At 39.0% G+C, this 23,851-nt stretch overlaps 2 protein-coding genes and 1 long non-coding RNA gene across 7 annotated transcripts in view; 2 read left to right on the forward strand and 1 right to left on the reverse strand.

Moving 5' to 3' along the window:
• Positions 1-6,109, forward strand: part of KIAA2026 (KIAA2026 ortholog) — a 52,777-nt gene extending 46,668 nt beyond the window's left edge. For all 5 annotated transcript variants that reach the window (XM_054185649.1, XM_054185648.1, XM_054185650.1 and 2 more), the window contains one exon: positions 1,537-6,109. In XM_054185649.1, coding sequence (XP_054041624.1) covers positions 1,537-5,162 — 3,626 coding nt within the window. In that variant the 3' untranslated portion in view covers positions 5,163-6,109. The remainder of the gene's footprint in view (positions 1-1,536) is intronic.
• A 2,089-nt stretch (positions 6,110-8,198) lies between these two features.
• On the forward strand, positions 8,199-11,031 carry LOC128902511 (uncharacterized). Its single transcript, XR_008463819.1, has 3 exons — positions 8,199-8,650; positions 10,305-10,451; positions 10,571-11,031. It is a non-coding gene; the product is annotated as an uncharacterized LOC128902511 (long non-coding RNA).
• Positions 11,032-17,242: 6,211 nt separating this feature from the next.
• On the reverse strand, positions 17,243-22,697 carry MLANA (melan-A). Its single transcript, XM_054185666.1, has 4 exons — positions 22,432-22,697; positions 19,780-19,876; positions 18,254-18,355; positions 17,243-17,311 (listed from the first exon to the last, which is right to left on the reverse strand). The coding sequence occupies exons 1-4, from the start codon at positions 22,497-22,499 to the stop codon at positions 17,243-17,245; spliced, it is 336 nt and encodes a 111-aa protein (XP_054041641.1). The 5' UTR covers positions 22,500-22,697.
• Between the last annotated feature and the right edge of the window lie 1,154 nt (positions 22,698-23,851).

Below are 23,851 nucleotides of genomic sequence, written 5' to 3' on the forward strand. Positions count from 1 at the left end.
TATGGTAGGTTGACCTTCGCTGGCTGTCAGACACCTGCCCAGCCACTGTCACTCCCCTTTCTTAACAGAACAGGGAGAGAAAATAAGACAGGAAAGCTTGTGGGTCAAGGTACAGACAGGAATACCACTCACCAGTTACTGTCACAGGTATAACAGACTCAGTTGGGGAAAATGAATTTGATTTATTGCCAATGAAAAACAAAGTAGGATGGCAAGAAACAAGGTCAAAAACTAAAATACCTTCCCCCCCCCCAGACCCATCTCCACCTTCTTCCCAGGTGCAACTTTGTCCCCCTTTCTACTACTTCCTCCCCTGTCAAGTGTAGGAAGTGCCTGGAGCACTTTCGCCTCCTTTACTGATCTTGGTGTCTGTGGGGTTGTTTCTCCTACATTTTTTCCTCACTCCTGTCTGTCACATTCTTCTGTGCAGCTTTTTCTATGAATCATCATCAGCTTAGCTGACAGGCTCAGCCACATCCTGCAGTGGATCTGTTTGGAGGCAGCTGGGTCTCACACAGGGCAGCTCCTGGCCTCTCCTCACAGATGTCCCCCTGCAGCCCCGCACTGCCAAAACCTCAGTGCACAGCCCCTCTGTCCACCCGGCACACCTGCCTGCATCCTGGGCCCTCTTTATCCACTTCATGCAGCCACTGCTCGCTGGCTGGTCCAGCTTGATGCTCAGTGTGAAACATGTGTCACCCTTGTCCCACAGTCACCCCACAGTCACAAGTCTGCCTGATACACCAGCCCAGACCCCAGGCTCATCAGCTAGTCTGACTTGAAGTTTGCCAGTGAATACACGCACACCGCCCCCACGCACACTGGATCTGGGGAAGGTACACTTATCCCGCAGCACCAGGGCACACAGGCTATGACCTCCTACTCTGTCCTTGCAGTTCCCCCTTCCTCTGCCCATCTCTTCCTGGGTTTGTATAGCTCTACTGATTCCCCCACCCCTCCCAGTCCAGTGTCGAGGATCTCCCCTGGTTTACAGTCATATCAGTTGAAAAGTCTAGATTGATCTCCCTGTAAGGGGCACCTGCAGTTTCTTGATTGATCGTCAGTTGCGATTGGTGAGGTTGTTTCTTATCATTGTCTCCATGTTTGATTTGGTTTGTTAGATCTGTGTGTCTCTGTATTTTTTTTCCTGGCTTCTCCCCTTTTCCCCTTCAGTGTCCCAATTAACCAGGTCCTTGATGAGGTAGATTTACTGGAGTAAACATTCTCACACTCTCACATGCCTTCATCAATTAAATGTGTGAATAACCAGGTTTGGTTTTCCTCACTATCTCCCTTGCTGATCAGGTTCGTGCACCTGTATGTTCGTATTTGACTTCCTTCTTTCCTTATGACTCCCTTTTTGCATTGAAAAAGGTCCTTGACCAGATGCCCTTAAAGAAGCAGACATTCTCCTTCCACATATCCTTACACTTGCAAACTCGCATTTTGCCTTTAGCTAGACACTGTAAAATTGTTGTATAGAAGGTATCAGTTGCAAACATGTAAAACACAGTTTCTCTTTTAATACCATTGCAGATGAAGTGAAACTACTAGAGATGAATTTACCTGCAGGAAAAAACAGAATTCTGAAAAAAGAATCAACTTCTAAAGAAATACAGAAGACACTGCCCAAATGTGTTAAACGACAGTCCAAGCAAAACAGTTGTCTGGATCAAAGTACTAATGAGCTTTCACCAAGGAAGAAAGCTAAGCTGAGCACTAATGAGGCTGGGGTCCAGAGTTCAGAAAGTAGCCTGCAGCCAGATCGTTGTTTGACTGAACTGAAACAGTTTGAAGGGTCAACTCTAGAATCATTTTCCTTGACAGATCCTGCAGCATCAGCATCAAATTTTCTGAAAGGGACCAAACCCATCCAGGCCTTGCTTGCCAAGAATACTGGGAACAAAGTGACCTTAACAAATCAACTGTCACCTCCCCCAGGCATAAATGTATCTACTTCTGAAAAGCCAATTTTATCACCTTTGGAATCACCACTGATAAAACCAGCATTGCCCTGCCAGACCAGTTCAAAGACTCCTTTACAAATGGTATACAAAATGCCAAATGGGCACTGCGTACCAATAGACCTTCACAACAGCTCTGTGAAAATTCAAATGCAACCTGTGATTGACCCTAAAACAGGAGAAAAAGTCATGCAACAAGTTCTTATTTTACCTAAGAATTTTCTTATTCAGCAGAAGGAAGGAAAAATGGTGTCCAAGGACATTCAGTCACTACAACAAAAATCATCTGAGATGCACTACATAACTTTACCAGAAATATCAAATGTCAGTGTTTCTTTAACACCGGTTCTGGTCACAGGCCCTGCAAATGCTACCACTCAGTCACCTACTACGATTTTTAACAAGAATATTACCCGCTTGTCACAAGTGACTAGTCCCATGAACACTACACAAACATTGCCTGTTGTAACTTCAGCGAGTAAGTTATTATCATCAACAATTAATGTGAGCCAAATGGAAACTGACAAAATCAAGACTACAGTTTCAACTGCTACATTCCCTGTGTCTTTGACTTCACCTACTCTTTCCACAACTAGCCAGTCTTTGATATCAGCAACAGCATTGAGTGGGTCTACAAACACTGCTTCTGCCTGTCATAATCTTGCATCACAGCAGACAGCCGACTCCTTTGAAACTAGGCAAGAGCTGAAGACAGTGTGTATAAGAGAATCACAATCTATTCTGGTCACAACCCGAGGTGGAAACACAGGAATTGTTAAAGTGCGAACAAACCCAGACCAGATTTCACCTAGTAGTTTATGTTCTAGTTCAGTTTTCACATATGCACCTCAACTTCAGGCTTTTCTTGTGCCAAAAACCACAGCATTATCGTGTTCTACTCTTTCATCTGTAGCAACCGCCACGTCTGGTCTTCCACATATTGGACAATCGTCTCTTTCTGGATTTGCCCCCTCAACAGCTGCTTCTGTTAACATTCCAGCTTTCCCAGCTGATTTTACCCAGGCAATGGAGAAAAATATCAAATTCACATTACAGCAGCCTGCTATTGGGGGCACGTTGGGTCAAGTAATAGAGAACTCCTGCTATGTGTCCGCTCCTTCTTTATCCTCCGTTTCATTAGCTAGCAATTTGATATCAGCAACTCCAAACAGCCCTGTTGGAGCCACTGTCATAACTCCAAATTCTTCTGTGCAGCAACAAGGTTATACTAAAACTAAAACAAATCCTGTTACACAATCTGAGTCTAATTCAGCAACAAATGGAGATTTAATCAGTGGTACTCCAGTCCAGAAACTTACATTAGTCACAAATCCACCTATTTTATCACCCTGTGGGGCATCAGGAGTCAGTATTATACCCTCTCCAGGATCCACTGGTGTTAACGCTCAGAAGTTGGTTTTCATTAACACACAAATTGCCAATGGCCCATCAACTGCCAATCTAGTTGCAGAGTCATTGAAACATAACCTTCCTTCTTCCCTAAGCAATGCCTTTGTTAGTGCCACAGAGCAACCACAGTTGGTTCTGATCCCATCTACAGTAGGAGCACCAATAAGAATAAATTCAACACCAACTATTGCTCAAGTAAAAGATGCGAAAATTGGACTAAATATAGGTCAAACCATTGTAAATACTAAAGGCAATGCACAACAGGCTCCACCAGTTAATATATTGCATTCTGCTGTTTCTAAGGGAGAAGACATAAAGAGCATGGGCTTGGCGCTGTCTTTGACAAGTAGTAGTACATTGGTTCCTGTAACAAATTTTGTGAGTAAAAGTGCTGTGTCAGTTAATGAATCTGTATGTGTTGCAACAAAAGCTGAAAATGCCTTTACAGTAACAACAGCAAATGCACGTGTGGAATCTGTTTCAGTAACATCAAGTGGGATGGCTTCTGGGACGTGGCCAACTGTCTTGATTGGTGGAAATGATCCCTCAAAAATAAGGCCAGTTCTGGGTAATCGACTGTGTACATCAAATATTGGAAATACTGTGGGTATATCAACTGTGAAAACAGGACATCTTGCTTCATCTGTGCTGATTTCAACAACGCAGCCAACAGTATCTCCTCAAAACTTAGCATCTGCTTTGCAGCTTCCAGTGATTAGCTTGCCTGGATCTGTAGCCACACCCCACAAAGTGTTACACACAATTCCTCAATTGGCAGCAGTTCCAGCTCCTCTTCCAGTACCAAAAAGCCAGTTGCCTACGCTGCTTCAGTATCAATCATCAGGAGTTTCAGCTGCTATGCCAAATAATGCAGGTATTCACAAACCTCAAAGTGTGTTGCCCCCTCCGTCTCCAAATGCAGGTAAAGTCATTAGTTTTCCTAATTTTTCTTCCCTACAATGCCAGCAGGTGCCTCCCAGTACAGAGAAACAAAGTCATGCTTACCCTTGTGCTTCTACCATTCAGATGTCTTCAGCTTCACCAACTGTACCAAGCAAGGCAGGAAGTCAGCTGAATGAACCTTGCGTTCAACAGAAAATAGTCATTAACACCTGTATGCCTTTGGCACCTGGAACTCAGATAATGATTAATGGTACTCGTTTTGTTGTTCCGCCACAAGGCCTTGGAGCTGGTAGCCATGTTCTTCTTCTCTCTTGTAATACAAAACAGACTCCTCCTTTAACTACTAACAATGGTCAAGAAGCTCAAGGTGTACCAATTGTTAATCCAATAACCTCAAAAATCGTGCTTGCACCAGGGAATTCATTAAGTTGGCAAATATCAAAACATCCTGTGAAAAGCTCTACAAAAAATGTGAACTCTTTTGGGTCTGCAGATGCTTTACCCATCGTACATGCAACACCCCAGATACTCAATACTCCAGCTAGCTCATGTACTCCGCTGTCCACAGCGACGCTGTCTGTGTCTTCAGTGATAAAACCTCCTGTTAGTGTTGTAGCTACATCTTCTGTGGTTTCTGCCACTCATCCTCCGAACTCTCATTTACCAAGCAACACTTCAGTGTTTCACTTAAACACTTCTATCAAAAAACTGTTGGTTAGTCCAGAAGGAGCCATTTTGAATGCTATAAACATGCCGGCATCAAAAGCTTCTTCCCTGTCTTCATCACCACCTCCTGTTGTTGTGTCCACAGGCAGAAATCCTGCCACTGTCTTCCCTGCTTCTCAGTCATCTTCCCCCAATAAACCTGACAAAGCTGCATCCTGAATTTACTGCAAATGAGCCACTTTGAAATTATGGGGATTCTTCTGACTTCAGAAGCTGTAACTGTTGAATAATTTGTTACATTGTTTGAAACAGTTGATTTACTGAAAATTACTTAAGATTATAGTTCTTTCTTGTTTACCTGTGGGGATTAGGAGGAATAAAAATTTATTTAGTCTGTCAGAGTTTTCAGTGAGTTCTTTGGTAAAAAGGTCAGAAATGACTAATGTGTTCATTAAACATTTTAGTTTGGAGAAATCTAGCCTTTTGCACATGTTCCATCTTACAGTATGGACTGTTTGCCAGTGTGTTTATGACAGTATATATCTCCTTTTTATTTGTCAAATTTATTTTTGGTTTGTTTCTGTAAACAAAATACTTATGCATTGTAAAAATGCAGTCTATGGAATAGAATTGTACATATTCATGAATTCCTAACAATCTGTACTAAACTATATGTACAAAGAACTATGCTGTCTTATTTATGTTTTGTTTACATAATGTATAGTTTTTTAAGTATTTTAGTAACTTTGGACCAGTGTACTGTTTAGCAACAATGCAGAAGAATCTGCATATAATAAATCAAGTTGCTGTACTGCTTTGTGTTGGCAATAGTTTAAAAATGTGTTTATCTATTACACCATGGCAGAACACATACCTATACATCTTCCTACTTAGTCTCAGCTTTTGGAATATACTAGAATGAAATTATTTAATCTCTTCTGCTCTTCTTTGTGGTTTACATTTCACGTGATTTGAGAGGAAGGAAGACCGTCTTGTCGATCCTCCTTATAAAGGGCAGGATAACCCATACTTCATCCATTCTTAATAAATGTTTGGTTATATTGCTTAAAGTCTCCGGTGATGTGGTAAGGCTAGAAATAGTTTCTGAGACACCAGTCTAAGTCACACTGGTTGCTGTTCAGGACTACCATGTTTTGTCATAAAGCTCATAGATCTGCTGAACAGTTTATTATTCTCTTTTTTACAGCCATGTGTGCATTTACACATATCTGTTATCTGTAACAAGGCCACTCTTTAATCTTCTGTCTAGCCCTAACAAGCTACCCAGTTTTATTACCAGTCATGCTTTCTAGATCTGCATTTTTTTTCTTTAGCTTTTAATTGATCTATCTGGAAGGACAATGCTAAAATATCACACAGTATTAAAGGAGGCCTTACTACTGCTTCGAGTGAGAATAATTCACATATTACCTAAACCTTCCTTTTTTTATGCAGTGTATTCAATATTTATTGGCTTAGATTCAGCTTTTGATCTGATAAACCCCTTGGGTTATTTTCTGCCAATCAGATGAGTTCCCAGGTGCCTGCTCCAGTGTTCCTGAAATAGGGAAATTTTTTGGTATATTGTGAGACTCAGCATATAAAGAAGATGGTTATTTTAGAAATGCTGATTTAAAATCTGAAGTCGAAGTCTCTGTTAGTTGCTTGGAAGATCCAGTCTGAGGCTGGACATCTTTGTATGTGTGGGATTCTTTTTTGTTTCTTTTTTTTTAGAAACTAGAAGGGAAGATTTCAGAAGAACTCATGAATGTTAGTTGCTTTTTTAATAGCTATGACTTCAAAGGGGGATAAAAGCTTACATATCTGCATTTAGCAGCGTTCTTTGACTGATTTTCATCAAGATGAATCTTAAGCTTTTGCTCCTCATCCTGTCTAGTTTTCTCCTTCCTTTCGCCATTTGCTGTACAGTTTTGGCAGTTTGGATCTTGGGTTGAAGAATAAGACCACAGCTTACTCCCTCTCTCTTGGCTGCCCTTCATATTGTCCTGAAAAGTAACCTGGTAACTAGTTAACTAGAGTTCTCGTTCTGGGAAAGTTGGGGGAAGAAAGGCCTTCCATAGGGAACCTTCCCTTTCTGGACTAATGAAAACATTTGATTTGGGAAAATGCCTCTTTCTAGATCAGCGATCTGCATCTTATCTCAGAGCTGCGAAAGATGGAAGCTGTCAGTTTTGGGGTGAGAAAAGGTTTGTGGTATTTTAGAAGCTACCTAGTACACTTTTCCTACTTCCCATTAAAGGTGTTACGTCATTGATTTTGAAGACACCCGGTAGTGAGTGGTGTCTGCCTGCCAGAGTTTACAGTATTAAGGCTTCTTAAATCTGACTGCATTTTGCGTTACACTACAGGTGACTTTTACAACAGAGGAAGATAGCGGAGAATGGCAGTTTCTTCATGGACATTTTATATACTTTAAAACCATATATACAAGCAACACATTTTATTTCCGTTTCTCTGTTGGAAACTTGGGACTGACTGTCTTGGATTTTTCTCTTACAATGACTGTTTTTTCATTTTTATTTATGTTTGTTGTAGAGTGAATATCTACATTGTTTGAGAAGCTTAAGACTAGGTTCTACTATTGCTGGCAGCCTACATGGAGAAAAGAAATCTTGCATGACATTTTTCTGTGTGCTAATGTAGTAGGAAGATTTATGCTATAATCAGTTCTAATAAAGAGAAAAGTTAAAAAAGCTTAATTGAGGAACTCGGAACTCAAGCTACGTACCTGACTGATTTTTAGAAATTTTCTGAATTAGCGCAATAATATTTTATAATTGTTTCATAAATATTTTATAACTTGGCAGGCATAAACTTTGCAACATGCAAAGTTTGATGCAGTTTCATTAGAATTTTCATGGACTTTTGTTCTGTACTGGACACATGTTCCGATTCCAAATCTTGTTGCAGAAAGGCTGTGTAATGGGTTTGCATGATTCATTTTGTAAAAACAAATTTTAGTCATTTTTGTGAATAAAATTACTCTTCCCATCACTGTTCTCCAATAATATAAATGTTGGTCAGAGTAAGACTTTCTTTCAAATGAAGGTAAATAGCAATTGACAACTTGCTATGTATCTTTTGTTCTCTGTACCAAATATATCATATATATACATATAGCACAAAAAGAATGGTAAAAAGTAGATTATATTTGCAGACAAAATGAAAAAGCAGAACTACCTGCTTGAAGTTTCACTTGAAGTTAAAAAGAATTTAATTACACATATGAACAAGTGCATCTATAAATCAATCTTTGAAGAAAACATGTTCAACTTTTCTGAGCTTGTAAAATGCCTTGCTTTTAGACCCCTTCAGATACTGTATACAGATGTTCAGACACTATTATATACAAAACTTCCAATTTATTAATGACTTGCAACATTTTGCATGATATCTTTGATATTTACCTAAATGGAAATACTCTGCACAATAGTTTTGCTTTGCTTTGAATAGAAAATTACATTTGTCTTGCCTCACTGTTCAAACCCGTGTGTCTCGGGGCTGCCGTTTTCTCCTAGGAATTCTGCCGCTACCATACTCGAAGCAATTAAATTTCACAAGTATTAGGAGTCACAAAAGAACTTGTTCAAACCAAGTGTGTTACTGTCAACTCATTCAAACCCACTGTGATTTCGTTGTGACATAGCAAGGAGTACAATGCAAGAAATGAAGCAAAAATTCTCCTGGTAAGTAAGCAAAGAGAAACTTATTTGTCTCGTGTAGGCTAGAAAATAACTAAAAGCTGTCATTTGAAGGGCATCCATGGCCTTATCACAGAGTTTGTTTCATAGCTGGTTTTGCTTATATTTTGTGGTAGTGCAGAATTTTAGTAGCCCAAATTGATTTTAAATTAAATTAATGCTCACAAAGACTTAAATTCATATAGCCTGTTTTCTGTAAGCTGCGCCTGAAGCAAGTTTACTGACTCAAAATAAGATTAGTAATGCTGTATCAGACTAAAGGTCCATCTCTCCTAGCATCGTGGTTCTTGGAGCAGTCATTAGTAGCAGTCCAGAAGAGCGTAATAACGGGCCTGAATACTCTTCTAATACCCACTGATCTGTGAGACAAAGTCTTCGTCAGACAGCTGTGATTTATTTTTTTTCAATTTAATAGCCCTCAGTGTATTTTTCTTAATGAAATTGACCAATGCTTTCTAGAATTCTTATAGAATCATAGAATGTGTTGGGTTGGAAGGGACCTTTGAAGGTCACCTAGTCCAACCCCCCTGCAACGAGCAGGGACATCTTCAGCTAGATCAAGTTGCGCAGAGCCTTGTCCAACCTGACCTTGAGTGTTTCCAGGGATGGGGTATCTACCACCTCTCTGGGCAACCTGTGCCAGTGTTTCACCACCCTCGGCCTAAAAAACTTCTTCCTTATATCTAGTCTAAATCTACCCTCTTTTAATTTAAAACTTTTTAGTGTGAACTATTACCATGCACAGTGTCCTGTGGTAAAGAGTTTTTAACACAGTGTGTTAGATTAAATCTGTTTGGTTCTGAACCTGGCACCTGCTGGTTTCATTTGATGCAAATAATATTTATATTGTAAGACGCAATAAGCCTTTGCTTTTTATTCATTTTGCCATGTGGCCTGTGTAGACCTTTGCCATGTTGGTTGTTGCTTTTCTAGAATAAAGAAACATAGTCAATTCAATTATTTCTTAGGTGGAAGTAACCAGTTACTGTCGTTGCTGTATGTACCTTTTTCAGTTTTACTATGTCCTTGCGATGTAGGATCAGAATAGTGCATGTTCTAAAAGCGCTACAAGTCTATTCAGCAATTTTTCTCTCATAATTATTTCAAAATTTTGGGGTGGTTTTCTGACTGTTGTTTAGCCTTGTACTAACTTTTTCATAGAAATATCAGTTGTAAACCAAATACACAGCAGTGTCAAATTCAATTCATCCTATAAGACTATACCACTTGCAGAATATCATGGCTGTAAAGACATGATCTTTAAACCACATTATTGAAACCAGTGCAAGTCTGGCACTCTCTGTACAGTTACTAATTTTGTTTGGTTTAGCTCTGTTGAAAATGTAGAAGTACAAACTGCCGTAATGATTTTGAACACAATGATTTTTTAACTGTCATTATTTTTGTGCATAGCATGCAAGCTTAAGCCTGTCTATTAGGTGCATGATCAATTTATACACATTGGCACCCAAATGAAAATTTCTGAGTTGTTGAAGAGGCCATTTTCACAAATGTGACACGAATTATGTTCTATTTTAAATATTTTCTTTGGAACTACAGTGGCGTAAAGCAAACTTTAAGATCTTGATAAATATGTCTTTTCTTCTTTTCTCAAAATACTGAATTTGCGGATCAACAGCCATACCTGGATGTCTGACGTAAACTTGGAAACTGGGATACTTTGTTGTTTCATAGATGATTGGTCCAGAAGTTCTGCAGGAAGTTGGTGTTCTTAGAATGTCTTTTATTTCAGTCTCAGCTGAACTAAACACTGTAAATGGAAATGGTATGTAAAAGCAAAGTAAAGGAAATGTAGCTGATTGCTTATAATATTTCTTGACATTAAGTTTATTACACAGAAAGTGCATTAGAATGTGCATAAATATGATTTTCCGCCTTTTGCAGATGAAGACAATGAAGTATAGAGTTCTTGGAGCAAGATGGAAGAACTGGGAACAGGATCCTTGGTCCCCTGACTCCTCTTCCAGCATCCTGTCCATAGTTAAACAACTAGACTATCCTATCTAGTTAGACAACTAGATAACTGCTGCATTTTCCCCTATTCTTGCTTTTTACAAAGAAGAAAAATTATTTAGAAAATGAAATTGTTTTCAAGAATGTGAGTGGCACTGCCAGGTAGCATTTATAAAAATTAAATCGCACAGGGAAACAAGATAGGAAAGAAACCACTATAACTGCGATTTTTGTGATTGTCTTCAGGCTTTAGAACTTTGCTTGGCAATATTGATGTCATAAAAAGAAGACAATATACTTCTTTAATTAGTTGTTCATGTTGGTTCCTTCTAGTGTACAAGTATAAGATCAGGTTATTTTGGCTATCTAGAGGTCATGGGCACCTAGTACCAGCACAGACATTGAGATCCTGTCCACATTACATGCTGGTATTTGCAGCATCATTCCTCACTCCCTTTTTTTTTAATCACATGCAGCTGTAAAATAGAGTATCAAAGAGGGATTAGTGATTGGGTATTACTATGTAGCCATAGGGTGTCTTGATTATAATAAGGAAAGAGTGGAATTACGATGGAATCAGTTTATGCCGTGTAAAAAGCAGGCTTGTCTGGACAGTATTCTACAGTTTGGCTATATGTTATGCCTTCAAACTCTTGTTCTTGCCTGTAGAGTGCTTTTCTGCAAGGTGGTCTTAGAAGAACCTTTGATAGACAAACACAAAAACTTGTGGGGGCCTGTCCTAAAGCGTTTCCCTCCTTCCATGGCCTAAGAAATTGATGCAAAACCATAAGCTTTTGTTAAAAAACAGCCCATATTTGAAAGTGAGTTTCTTATTTTGGCACATGGAATGCAAGTGATACGGCTGGTACAGCAGTCTGGTCCTTGTATGAGCTGCACCTTGGGCTGGGCATTTGTCTCACTGTAGTGGCCAGTAGGGAATGCTTAGTCGAAAGAACAAGAAATAGATCAAGTATGAGTTAATTTTCCCCAGTATGTGTACACAGCCTCCAACAGTAATTCCAGGACAATAGTATGAACTCAGCCTGGACTTGTCTGTGACATGAAAGAACGGAATTTGCAGCCAGAGAATTAGGTACTGGAAAAAGGTGAGCAGTAATTCAGAGAAGCAGAGCAGAGAAAACAATAGACATAAAAGCATAAAATTGCTTCTCCAGTTTAAGAACCGGTAGGGGAGGTGCGTGAGTCCTACTAAAAAGCAGAAGTTTTGAATGAGGAATTGACTGAAATACTGTTGTTGTTTTCTTTCATGGTGTAGAGCATGCGGGCTGCATATCTGAGCAATTACAAATACAACAAAGACAGGTGACTTAAATCTGTGTTGACACCAAAAATGTCCAGAAAGAGATTTCTGGAGGTATGGAAATAGGAGTAATTTATTGCAAGGTAGGCATCTGATACCTTTTAATCCTTTCATGCCTCTACAGGAGATTAATTTTCAGGGAATATTGACACTTACCATATGATTTTGTTGTTTTACTGCAAATTCTGAAGCAGCTCCAAGACTTTTCTGAATGTGGTTACCAGATGACAAGCCTAAAGTTGTTCCTGCAAACAACTGCAGACAGCAAACCCAGCACCGAGCGGTGTCTGAGAGGGGCAGCTCCTGTTCTGCTCCTGAGTGTCGGTAAGGAGTCACTTGGGGTGTAAGTGACGGTATGCAGAAACAGAAATCAATTACTTCTGCCAAGGCAAATGGGAAAGGACAAACTGATAGAGATTGAAAGATTAGATGTTTCTCTTAGAAAATACTCTTCAACAACAAATGAGTCAGTTCTTTTTCCTAATAGCTACAAGAATGCAGCTGATGATAAGGTAAATTCAAAAAAGAACTGGGAAGAAGGAAGGCTGCTTTTCTGCGTAAGCAGAGAACGTAGTGAATGTGCAGCAGAGCAGTCTGTTTCTCCCATCCAGAAATGGCAGCTAACAGAGTTGAAAATACCTTACAAAATTAGTATTGAAAGACTAGAGTAGTTCTTTTAGGCTATCACTCTTTGTCTTGTACTGGTTTGCACTCGGCTCATGCGACGTACCTCTCAGGGAAGGAGCAAATAAGGCATGCGGTCCAAACATGTATCTGGGGCTATAGTAAAATGGTTTGGAAATGCAAAGGCACATCTTCTGCTCGAGCACTGTTCAGGTCTTGGCCCATGTGAGTCCAGCAAGAGTGGAGTTTACCACTATCACATGGCAAGAGTTTTCTGGGGGAACTGGAGAAGGCAATAACTCTGGCGTGTAGCTTAGGTGTCAATAGTGTTGTCACAGTGGCTTCTGTAGTAGTCTACTACAGAAGTAGAGCCCAGTAGTCTCTCGTTCTCTTTTGATGAGTAAATTTGAGAGATGGTTCAGGGTGGATGAGGATGAGATGGACGAGGGTCTGTTCTTCATATTCCCATGAGCACAAGGCATTTAGGAACACTGCTACCCCCAAAAATGTGGTCTTTTGCATTGGCCCAAGAGTAGAACCTGTGGACAAAACATCTTGAAGAGCTAGGTTTTTGCAGCAAGGGAAGTAATATTTCTTTCTGTTTATTAGAAACCAAGCTTCCCTTGAGACAAGGATTTTCTGGGGAAAGGAAGTAAAGTGAAAATCGGAGGATTGTGTAAGGGTGCAGAATATGGAGAGTCAATTCCAAAAAGTGCACAAGGGCTGTTTTTTAGCTGTCAGCATGTAACGGATGTGTAGATAGTAGCTGTAGATAGCTTTTTTAACTTTATACTGCTGCTAGTTTACCTTTGGTACTATATGTAAAGCTCAGTGCAGACGTGTGACCAAAAGACAACTCTGGAAACTTGCAAGCACTTTTCAGATCTAATGGGCAACAAAATACGTTTAATGAAATGGGGTGAACACACAAGAGTCTTTCAGTTTTGTTGCATAGTTTAATATGCAGTCAACAGAAAAGTACAAATGAATAAATGCCACTTCTCCAAAGCACAGAGGAACTCATTAACCTTCTCCTTTGCATAAGAAGTGAAAATAAGTTTGCTTTTAAAGGCAAGAGAAGGTACCCTTATGCCACATAAATACATGGACTTACACCAACAAAGTGATGCTTAATTTACCAGTATTAGACATAAACATTAATCAAAATATGCTGAAAAATAACTGAAAAAATTACAAGCAATATGGTTAATACTAATGCAGTTCTTGATGCCAAGATAATCTATCTACATCCCTAGCTGCAGCAGGTGTTAAGGCAACAGAGATTGCTGAGGAAAACGTCACAGGATTGTCCTGGCAACCAGCTGCATATGCCAGTCCTGTTACACAGGGCTGGTGAGACTCTAAAAAAACAAGTGCTTCCTGCAGAAATCCCTTGGTATTTTATTTTATGATAGCTCTCTGACGTATGTGGTATGTACCCTATGGCTCTTGGCCCAGCGATTGTTTTGCTAAGCGGTTCAGCATGCCAGGAAGATTGCACTTGCCAGGACCTGCTGCATTTCACCTTTGTGCAATGGCTGGGATGAGTTACTAACATTCTGGGGTCTTTTGAGGCAACATTGAGGCTTGTAACCTCAATAGGAAGTAGATGATCCAGCAGGATCATACCAGGAATCTGAACACAGACAATGCAACTGCTACTGCCATTATATTTTACCAATCTGACCAAAACAAGCTATATTAATGAAAGGCCTGGTTTTCAAGTTGTTCATTGTATCTACGCAAAGGTGGCATGCATAGCTATAGAGATGTTGCTAAGATCCTTGTGTACAGATAAATTTTAGTAACAGTGTGTCTGCTTCTCTGATGGAAGCAGGTTAAGGCAGACCAGTAGCAAGCCGAGCTTCATTCTCCAGCTATGACCAGCCGCCTCTCTTCATTGGCATCCTGGGGGAGAACCCAAATTGCCCATGTCTTCCCTCATTTGCTTATTTGGTGGGAGAAAATAAAGTGCAAAGATCATATTGGTTGAGAATTGTAATACAAGGCATCTGATTGCTGCTTGATTGCAAGGAGGGCAAAATAGGCAGAGCAGATCTTTGACTTTTACACCCTCCCTGTACATACCTGACCATGCCAGAGAAATTATAAATCCAAATTTTGGTGACCATTTGTTACTCTGGGGTCATATGACTGTCTAATATGAAAGCCTTTCCTGGAAATTGGAAAACTCTATACCACGTTCTCCATGTTGTAGTTGAGAAGTTTCTATGCATTTCTCTTTCTTTTTTAGCGGGCAGACATCCTAGGAAGTTTTAACTTGTCTTTGGTCAAGTGCAGCGTGATTGAGCTTAATACAGATAGTGCATAACATAGCCGGTTCTTGTAGCATGCAACTCGGGCAATTACAGGCCTCTTGTTCGCAAGTTCTGACCTGTCCTGTATTGCTGTTTTTTAATAGATCAGCCAGCTTCTCCAGTTGGGTATAGAGCCAGACTTGACAAATTGAATTTGCGAGAGTGTTTAGCATGAGTGATGAAGATTCCACCTATATAATACAGGTGAACCTCTATTTCTTGCTTTTATTTTCATGCACTAATTAAAATCTGAGACAACTGTCTAACCGTGTCTATAAAGAAAGAATACTGCTTTCACAGGGAGGAAAAATGGGAGGACTTTCTAAAAAGTAAGGATAGGTTTCCAAGAGGGATTATCTATCCTTTAAGTATCTGTAAATTAGTGTCAAAGTTCAGTAGTTACAGTTCTGGCTGCTGAGCAGTTCCAACAATTTGGCCTTCTGTAGTTCTGGAAATAATTTCATGTTTCTACTTAGTCAATGTTACCTTCCTCGTGAGCTTTTGAAATGGCTAGTAACCTATGGAACGCTGACACTACTGAAAAATGTGTGGGATCAAGTAAAGCTTTTTGAATTCTAAGCACTTCACTTCTTTGTAGCAATTAATCTTTATAGAAATTACTTTTTTTTTCTGAGCCAGGAATGTGTATGTCAGTTCCATTCAACTGTAGCAACACAGTCTTTTGAAAGGATGTTGCCCCAGGGTAGAGAGTTGCAGAGGACAGAGTTGCTAAAGATCATTAGCCTCAAGCTTTAGCTTACCAGTTCTGCCAGAAATTTAGTCAGCCATTGTGTTCTACATCTCTGACGCTTACTAGCTATAACCTGGCATTTTGTGTGTTATCCTGTCTATTCTTCTTCTTGTCACTAAAGAATTTCACAGAATTTTCTCCTCAAAGGTGTATATTGGAAAACGCACATGTAAGCAGCTTTTTAGGTTAAAGTAATTTCTAAATACAAATATCATCTAAATTTATAAGAACAGACATATTGATTGTAACCTTTCACAGCAATTACAGATACTTATTACCTTCTAACAAGTATCTAATTTTATTAATTTATATAAACATTTTTATTACAAAAGAAACATTTCTAAAAACCTATTATTTATCGCCATATATGGAGTTTATGTTAGGCAAGTAAATCTGCCTTGTATTTAAAACCTGTTTTTGTTTTAAGGTGTTTGTGTTTGCGCACTCTATGACAAAGAACTGGATTCTTTACTAATAGCAGTTAATAATTGTTTTATGAAAATAGTTTTCTTCTGTAACTACTTTTCATCTTAACAATGTTGTACAGTTCTAGCTGCCTCCTGCTGTGAGATATCAGGCCTTGTGTATAAACTTGTTGATCTGGGTATGATCTTAAGGAACAATCTGGCAAGTAAATAGTAACAAAAAAGGCTAGGTAAACAGTAACTGCCAATTGTATGTAGCCTAATTTATGTGTATCACAATTCTTTGTTTTCTATTACTGCTAGTGTTCTGGCAACCTGCAAAAATTAACATCCTGGAGTCTTCTATCGTCTATATTCTTTGAGGAAGATGGGCTTCACGCATTTTCTCATATTGTTTCATCATGTTAGAAAGAGACAATGCGTAAAGCCCTCTATCTACCAAGTTCTTTTGCTTTCTCACAAGACTGCCAGAAGGAAACTAAAGGCGATGATCATTATAGCCATTGACAGGTATGAAATAATATGGGCTCTAAACAGAAATTCCTAGGTTACCTGGATTGTGTGTTATGAGGAATTATTTCATTACAGGTACATCAACAGGTGATGTGAAGTAAAAGCCCATTGTAAAACATAGTCACTTTTGGAGGTTAATTTTAGAACTGCTGCTAGGGAAAATGGTTAGTCTTTGTAACAGGGCATGCAGTCAAATGGGTTTGTCCATTTTATGACAAATTCTTGTACAGTGCATTCCAGGGAATAGTTTATTTGTTTCTTTTTTAAAGAAAGGGATAGTAAGTGGGGAAGATGAAAACAAAGGTGCCAACACTTTCTACTCATTGGTTGATACTCAATAGTATGTACTTATTCTTGGTAGATCTATGAAGGGTGCAGGATGCCCAGACTTGAGTACAGCGTATCAATCTGAGCACAGGACCTGAGCACAGGAAATGAAAAACTTAAAACAGGAGCGCATTCAGATTTATTGAGGCATTTCAAGAACCAGTTCTGTAAACTAAGCAGGAATAATTTTCAGCAACTGCTAATGAAAGCATGTGATATATGTATTTTTTATGATTTTAGCTTTAAGAAAGTTAAGCATGTACAGGAAGTTGAGAAGCATGAAGAAATTGAATTGGTATGTTTAGAGTTTAAGATTTCATGTTATCATGGTGAATAGGGTGGTGGTGACTGATCTGCAGCAATTTTCTCATAAGCTGGTGGAGCATCAGGTACCTACGGTAAGGAAAATGCACGTGAAAGACTGAAGAAACAACTGAGACAAAAAATGACATTAAAGATGCAGTGAGCTATTTACCTTCATATCAGATATGATATTACAGCTTAAAATACCTGACCTCATTCATTATGTAGTTTCTTTTTTTTAAGGTTAGTTTTTGCTAATATGTTTTTTGATTTTGCATCAGATTAAATTAATTTTGTTTGTATCATTCATCCAAAAAGAGGATTTTACAATTCCAGAACAGAATTTTTTTTAAAAAGGACATTTTTTTAATATTGAGAATTCAGACTAATATTGAAACTTTTCTTTAACAGTCTTGATGCGGTACATTGTCTTATTTCCAATGCCAACAATTTGGGCAGCTTATTTAAAATCGGTCGTAAATTAGCCTGTTCCCTATTCTAAAGCTATTTAAGCACACCCATAACTTGACATACACATTTATCGATTAAGTTATTTCAACTTTTTTAAGATTATAGGTTTGAATGTTCATCTTTTCATAATGATTAGAGAAGCTAAAACCTTGAAGTTTTATAATGTTCCCTGACAATCCTTGTCAGAGTATAGTATACCAGACACAGTCCATTTGCTCTTCGTCAGAATGGCGGAATATCTATCAGGGAGCTCTTTGTTTATTCAGTATGTTTCAGCATTCAGGTGTTACATCATTCTAATACATTGCATAATGATCATACAACTTAAGAATGAAGGTAGGTGAAAGAAGAGAATTTTTTAAAAGACGAATTCTTAATAGTAGTCTTAAAAAAAGCTTTCCGCAGTAAAAATTGTGCAAAATACTACTTTTTAAGTTAATGTAGAGGTATTGAAGACTCAATCTAGAAGCACACCCCAGGAAAGAAATCATCAAGAAGTGACTGTTTACCAAGATTGTCTTACTATGTTGTAAATAAACGAAACCTTGAGTTGCAACTTACCACAGAATTAAAGTTTCTGTACTCCTGCAGAGCCATTTTGCAGTCCAGTATTGTCCCCTCACCTACTACGGTTCCTATTGTGCCCACACTAGAGCTTTTGCTCTGTGGCAGTTCATAAAGAAATATGGGGAAGACGAAAGGGAGAAGAGAATGCGAAGTTGGAACAAATTATGCATCATTTAATATTTGGCAGCACATTTACAACAGGTCTTAGAATCTGGGATTAGGGCCAGACACAAGTTGGAGAGGTAATCTACCTACCACTTTTTGCTGTCTCTGCTGAGACATACTCTCTCTCCTGTATTATCTAGTTACATTGCCAGAAAAATGAGTATCACATCTTTTAGGTCGAGGACTGCTGCAGGAACTGACACCTTCTCACCCACCTGAATGCTTCCTCCTTTTTATCCCACCCACTTCTTTCTTTCATCTCCAACCTTTTTCTTTTCCATTTTCCACCATTTCTTTTGTATACATTCTGTACCAGTTCTCCCCTAGCCAAAAAGCCTAGCAAAAATTTGATTTTCAAAACCAGAAAGCAGCAATCCGCAATGAGAACAAATTAAAAAAAATTGTGCTTTTTGCCATGATGTAGAGAGCAGGCGTGAAATTATTCACCAGTTGATATATGTATTGGAGAGATCACTGGAAAGGTAACAGGACAAAGTTGCTGGAAACAGCAAGGAAATGGATTTGCTGACTTAGATGACAGGTATGTTTTTTAATTCCAAACGGTCACATGTTTTTTGAAATATTAGGATAACTAAAAGATATTTACTGTAAAACATATAATTGGATAATAAATACTTTCACTTTAAAGGATTAAAAGTGGCCTCCCTTTCATAGGACAGAGCAGAACTTCAAATATAAAGCTTTGACACTTCTAACAACAAATGTTACAAGAAGGATTGCACTTTTTTTTAATAGTTTTTTAAGATACCCAAAGTAGAATTTTTTAGAAGTAGTGTTTAGAAAGCAAACCTCAAACCTGTCCTGCTTCTTCGTAAATCTAAAAACTGCAAGTCAACTTTTATACAAATAAATCATGCATCACTCGTACACGAACATAATATTTACTTAGTTACTTGTAACAGTTATTTTTCTTCTCTGCTTCCTATATTTACTCTAATCATATCTGTCCTTATTTAGGGATAAGTCTTATGAGTAGCAAATATGTTTCTTTTATTTAAATGTAAATACACAGAACACATCTTGGTTTTGTGTAAATATTAGATATAACGCTTCCTAGAGATTGTTTTTTCCACTGATGTATTGTGAAGGTTGGGCAGCTGGCTTCATCTCCCTGTGCTTCAGCTTCCTCTTACTCCTTTGCCTGACTTGCAGGTTCTTCAGGGCAAGGCGTGTTTCATATTGTGTGCTTTCACCTGTGTATATGTCGGTGCGTATATTGCCTGAGATAATGATGTCCTATTACAGATTCAATGTTCCCTGCATTAAGGTAATGCAACTAACGATTATAAATTGTAAAAATATTAGCATCCGAGAAAGTGAGCTGCCATGCTTACCCGCAGACTTTTGTAGCCGCTACGTCTTTTGTAATACCAGCAGCCAAAGATAAGCAAAATGGCCAGCACCAAAATGAAGAGTCCAATACCCAGAGCTCTGTTGGGGAAGCAAAATAAAATAATTACCACCAGAACTAGACGCATTTTTTTGGGAGCAAGAATGATTAGAACAAAAGCTTGTATCAGCATCTTTTTATCAGAGGGATGCGTGGAGCAGGATTTACCTCAGAAAACAGAAAAAGTATCAATAACTTCAGCCAGTCTCTGTCCATTAAGCAGTTAGCTAAATTCTTTGCCAAGTTCTTAAGTATTTTAAAAATGAGGAATATATTGCTTCTAAGATAATAACCTACCACTGACTACTGCTTCTAAAAAAATCCCTGCCTGTAAATCCAACAAACAGCATTGTGCTATTGGAAGAGAATGTGAAACAAACTAAATGCCACACCTGCAGAGACACAGCTCGTGTTTATTTTTTGCGAAATGTATCCTAATTGCAACAACTGCTGGTGACAGAAGGATTTCTTGAATACGTAACACACTACACAACCTCAAAAACCGAGTAAGAAACTTTAAATTATTCATAAAGAGCTCTATAATTCTTTAGTTCTTGTTCTGTGACATACTGGGCACAGTATTGGTGTCACTGGTCATTTTAGGGAACGTCGGCTTTGCAAACTGTGCTGTAAGACATCCTTCCCACTGCCTACAGGGGCTTGGGAGAAGTAGCACAGTTCAGAAAGCAAGCTTACAGCAATTGCAGCTGAAAGTAATTGCAAGTTTCCCGGTCACAAAACCCTTCCTACTGTGCTAACATCCTCCCTGTTAAGACATACAGAATTCACCCCCCATTTTTTTTGTTCTTTGTGTGTTCAGGAACAGAAGAGTCTACAAAATGCTTAAAGGGAAAAGAAGACAGGAAAAAAAAATGACCACGAGTCAGGATAAACCCATTCTAACATACTTTTATATATCTTACATCTGGTTGCCCTGCAGTAATTGCCACCCGGCTTTTCCATTAGGAGTGAGGAGAGGGCTGTGTGACTTATCAGAGACCTTTTATATCAATTTGGTATCATTTCCACTGACTCATGGTCTCATGAAGGAGTGTTTCCTCGTGACGTGAGGAGCCTGAAGGAAGAGGCAAGCAGATTCGTGTGGCAGAACAGGCTGTCTTGTCTGAACTGCCCGTGTGCTCTTTGGAGCACGAAGCCCCTTGGAGCCAAAGGGATTTTCTTTTTCACAGGCATCTGAACCTTGCAAGTTGCTCCTGCCCTTGAAGGCTTTGTGTCAGCTGGAGACCTGTTCAACCCAAGAATATAGCTCACGCCATTCGCATGCTTCCTGGTGCAGCCATGTTGCAGCTGATCTTCCAAGTTTAGGAGATGGCTCCAGTGGTTTTGTTACTGGCCCCAACAGAGTTACAATTTGGAGAGGCTGCTTCTAGAAGCAACTGCTGCCTTTTCTACATTTTGAGACTGCTTTCTGCTTTTCATGTGCTCTGTAGTTTTAGCCGTCCACTAGCTTGTATCCCCCACAGATTGTATGTCATTTCCGGAGCTGGTGATTTTAATTGCGTATTTGCCATCCAACTACTTCCCTACCAGTTCGGAAGCTAGCATGAAAAGCATGTATGCAATTTCTTGCAATTCCAGTCAAAGTTGCAGCTGTGCTATTAGGAATCTGTGCTTATGTCTTGAATGCTTCTTCTGGTACTGGAAGGAGAGCGTCACTTTTCCCTCGTGTTATCTAGAAAATCTGCTTACGATTGCAGCCACTGGAACTCATGGCAGTTAGAGGTGAGGGTGCTTAGTTTCAAGTGCTAAGACATGACTAGCCAGCTTCTTCTCTTTTTCTTTTGGAGAACTGAGCTGCTTTGGAAAGACTACGAGAGACCCTTCCCCTTTGTTTATTCTCTGTGCCGAGGGACAAACATGGAGAAACAAATGCCTTGCAGTACGTGTCGGGGGAGGGAACAAGTCACCAAGTTCAGGGGACAGTAAACCAGAACCAGAAGTGCATTCCACATCCAGATATCCCAAGCACATTGGAAATATTTGTCTAAAGTAGTAACACGTCACCAGGGAGATAGTGTCTCCAGTAATCCAAAACCCAACATATTTCATTGTAAACCAAAACTAACAAAGTATTAGCTTCAATTAGTTCTGCTTAAGTGGAGTCTCACCCAGAAACAATTTACTGAGAGTCACATTTGTATGGCATTGATGTCTCCGTCTGCTTTTTGATGGTATTTTACCATTTCTCTGGAGTTTTCACTTACATTATTCTTTAGGGCGAGACAACGTCCCTTTGAGGTTCTGAAGAGAGCTATGTGGATCTGGAGATAAAACTTGCAACAGCCTGAAAAGAAAATTCTAAATAAGCCTGAATAAACCCGGTAATTTTATTATGAAGGTTAATGACTTGTGATCATATGATCAAACTCTAGATTCTTGAATTCTGCAATTCTGATTTTTCTTAACTGTTGAGGGTTCTTTATGATTCTGCAATGACAAACTTTAGAGACAACTACAGGATATCTAAAATGCACTGCGCCTATATACAACAGTGACTTTTCCTGATACTATTTTGTACATTTCTTTCAGTGTAAAACCAGCTTACACACTAACATAGGTTTTGCTTTATGCTTACTCTTCTGCTGCCAGGTAGCTGTGTCCTTTCCCTCTGAAAAGGTTGCCATTTCTGTGATTTCTGGGCATTTTGTGAGCTTGGTCCTGCTCACACCTACAGGATAGAAATACAGTGCCTTAGTGCAATAAATAATTTTTTATCTTTAAAGCATAATATTATCAACTTTTTTGTTTTAACGGGAGCATTTTAGGGAGGCAGAACAATCTGGTATCTTCAGAATCAAGTAGATCCATATACACATGCAACTGTCCCAGTTTAAGGCAAAACTCAAGACCATAACTATAATCTACATTTGAATAGCTCCAGTGGCACCAAAATATTTGCACATGAGTCCAACAGAGAAGAATTTGACACGGTCTCTTTAGGTACTAAGTGATGGCAGACTTCTGAAGTAAAATCTTGCAGGAATATAGAAGGAAAGGCAATTTGCCTGGACAAGAAAAACTAATATTGTCCTTACAAGTAGTTGTTTCTTGATTTCTGTTATTCCCTGTAAACGCTCAAGTGCTAGGTTTTCAATTAGTATAAGCTCCCAGAGATCTGTTGATTTTCAGATGGTTATACTAATTTATGTCTGCTGACAATCTGTACGTAGATGTGCAGGGAATTTATACTATAATCTTAATTTCCAGTTTTAAGGGAATAATCACCCACCTAAAAGCAGTCTGAACAGTTAAAAATCTAATTGATCAAATAGAGTGAAGAAGAAATCCACACGTAATCATGTTTTTGTCATGTAAACAGCACAACAACAGATCCTACTTGCTAGTATCCAGCTAGTCTGCCTACCTTACCCAGGTAAAGTATAAAACCCAATGACTTTACTGAAGAGAATTCTAGCCAAGGAAACAAAGCATTTTCAGAGTTTACTTAGAGACAGTCAAGCCCCTTCTGAAACTTAATTTCAAAGCAACACAGAAAATTTTGGGTGGAATAAAAAAATACAAATCTTACCTCCTTCAGACCGGTACTCTGTCTGTTAACTGAAAGGCACGTACAGCTTTCTTTTCCTTGACTTGGTCTGTTTTTTTCTTCTTTGATCTGTGCTCTTATGACTATCACGAGTTTAAATTCCTTTCAATACAGCTTCTGAATGCATTAATTAGCATGAAAGAGGCAAGGAGACAATTTTTCCTTTTCTTCTTACAGTCCGTATCCTTCCCTCCTAATAAGCAGCTCAAAAATCTGTTATTTCTTCAGTTATTACATACCTTTTGAGAACTGGCCCAACACGATTTTACCTGCCTAATCAGTACAACCTCCTAGAGCGGGCAGAATACTTCTAAATTCAAATATGTTTGGATTTAGGGCTGATTGTTTTGGGGCAGAGGGCTGCTGCTTTCACACGTGTTCAACTATAGCTTTGTTTATGCACACTTTTTGTGCCATTGTAACACTGTGGAAACTGGTATAATTGGAG

Source organism: Rissa tridactyla, chromosome Z (assembly GCF_028500815.1).
Source record: "Rissa tridactyla isolate bRisTri1 chromosome Z, bRisTri1.patW.cur.20221130, whole genome shotgun sequence".
In the NCBI taxonomy this organism is placed as follows: domain Eukaryota; kingdom Metazoa; phylum Chordata; class Aves; order Charadriiformes; family Laridae; genus Rissa; species Rissa tridactyla.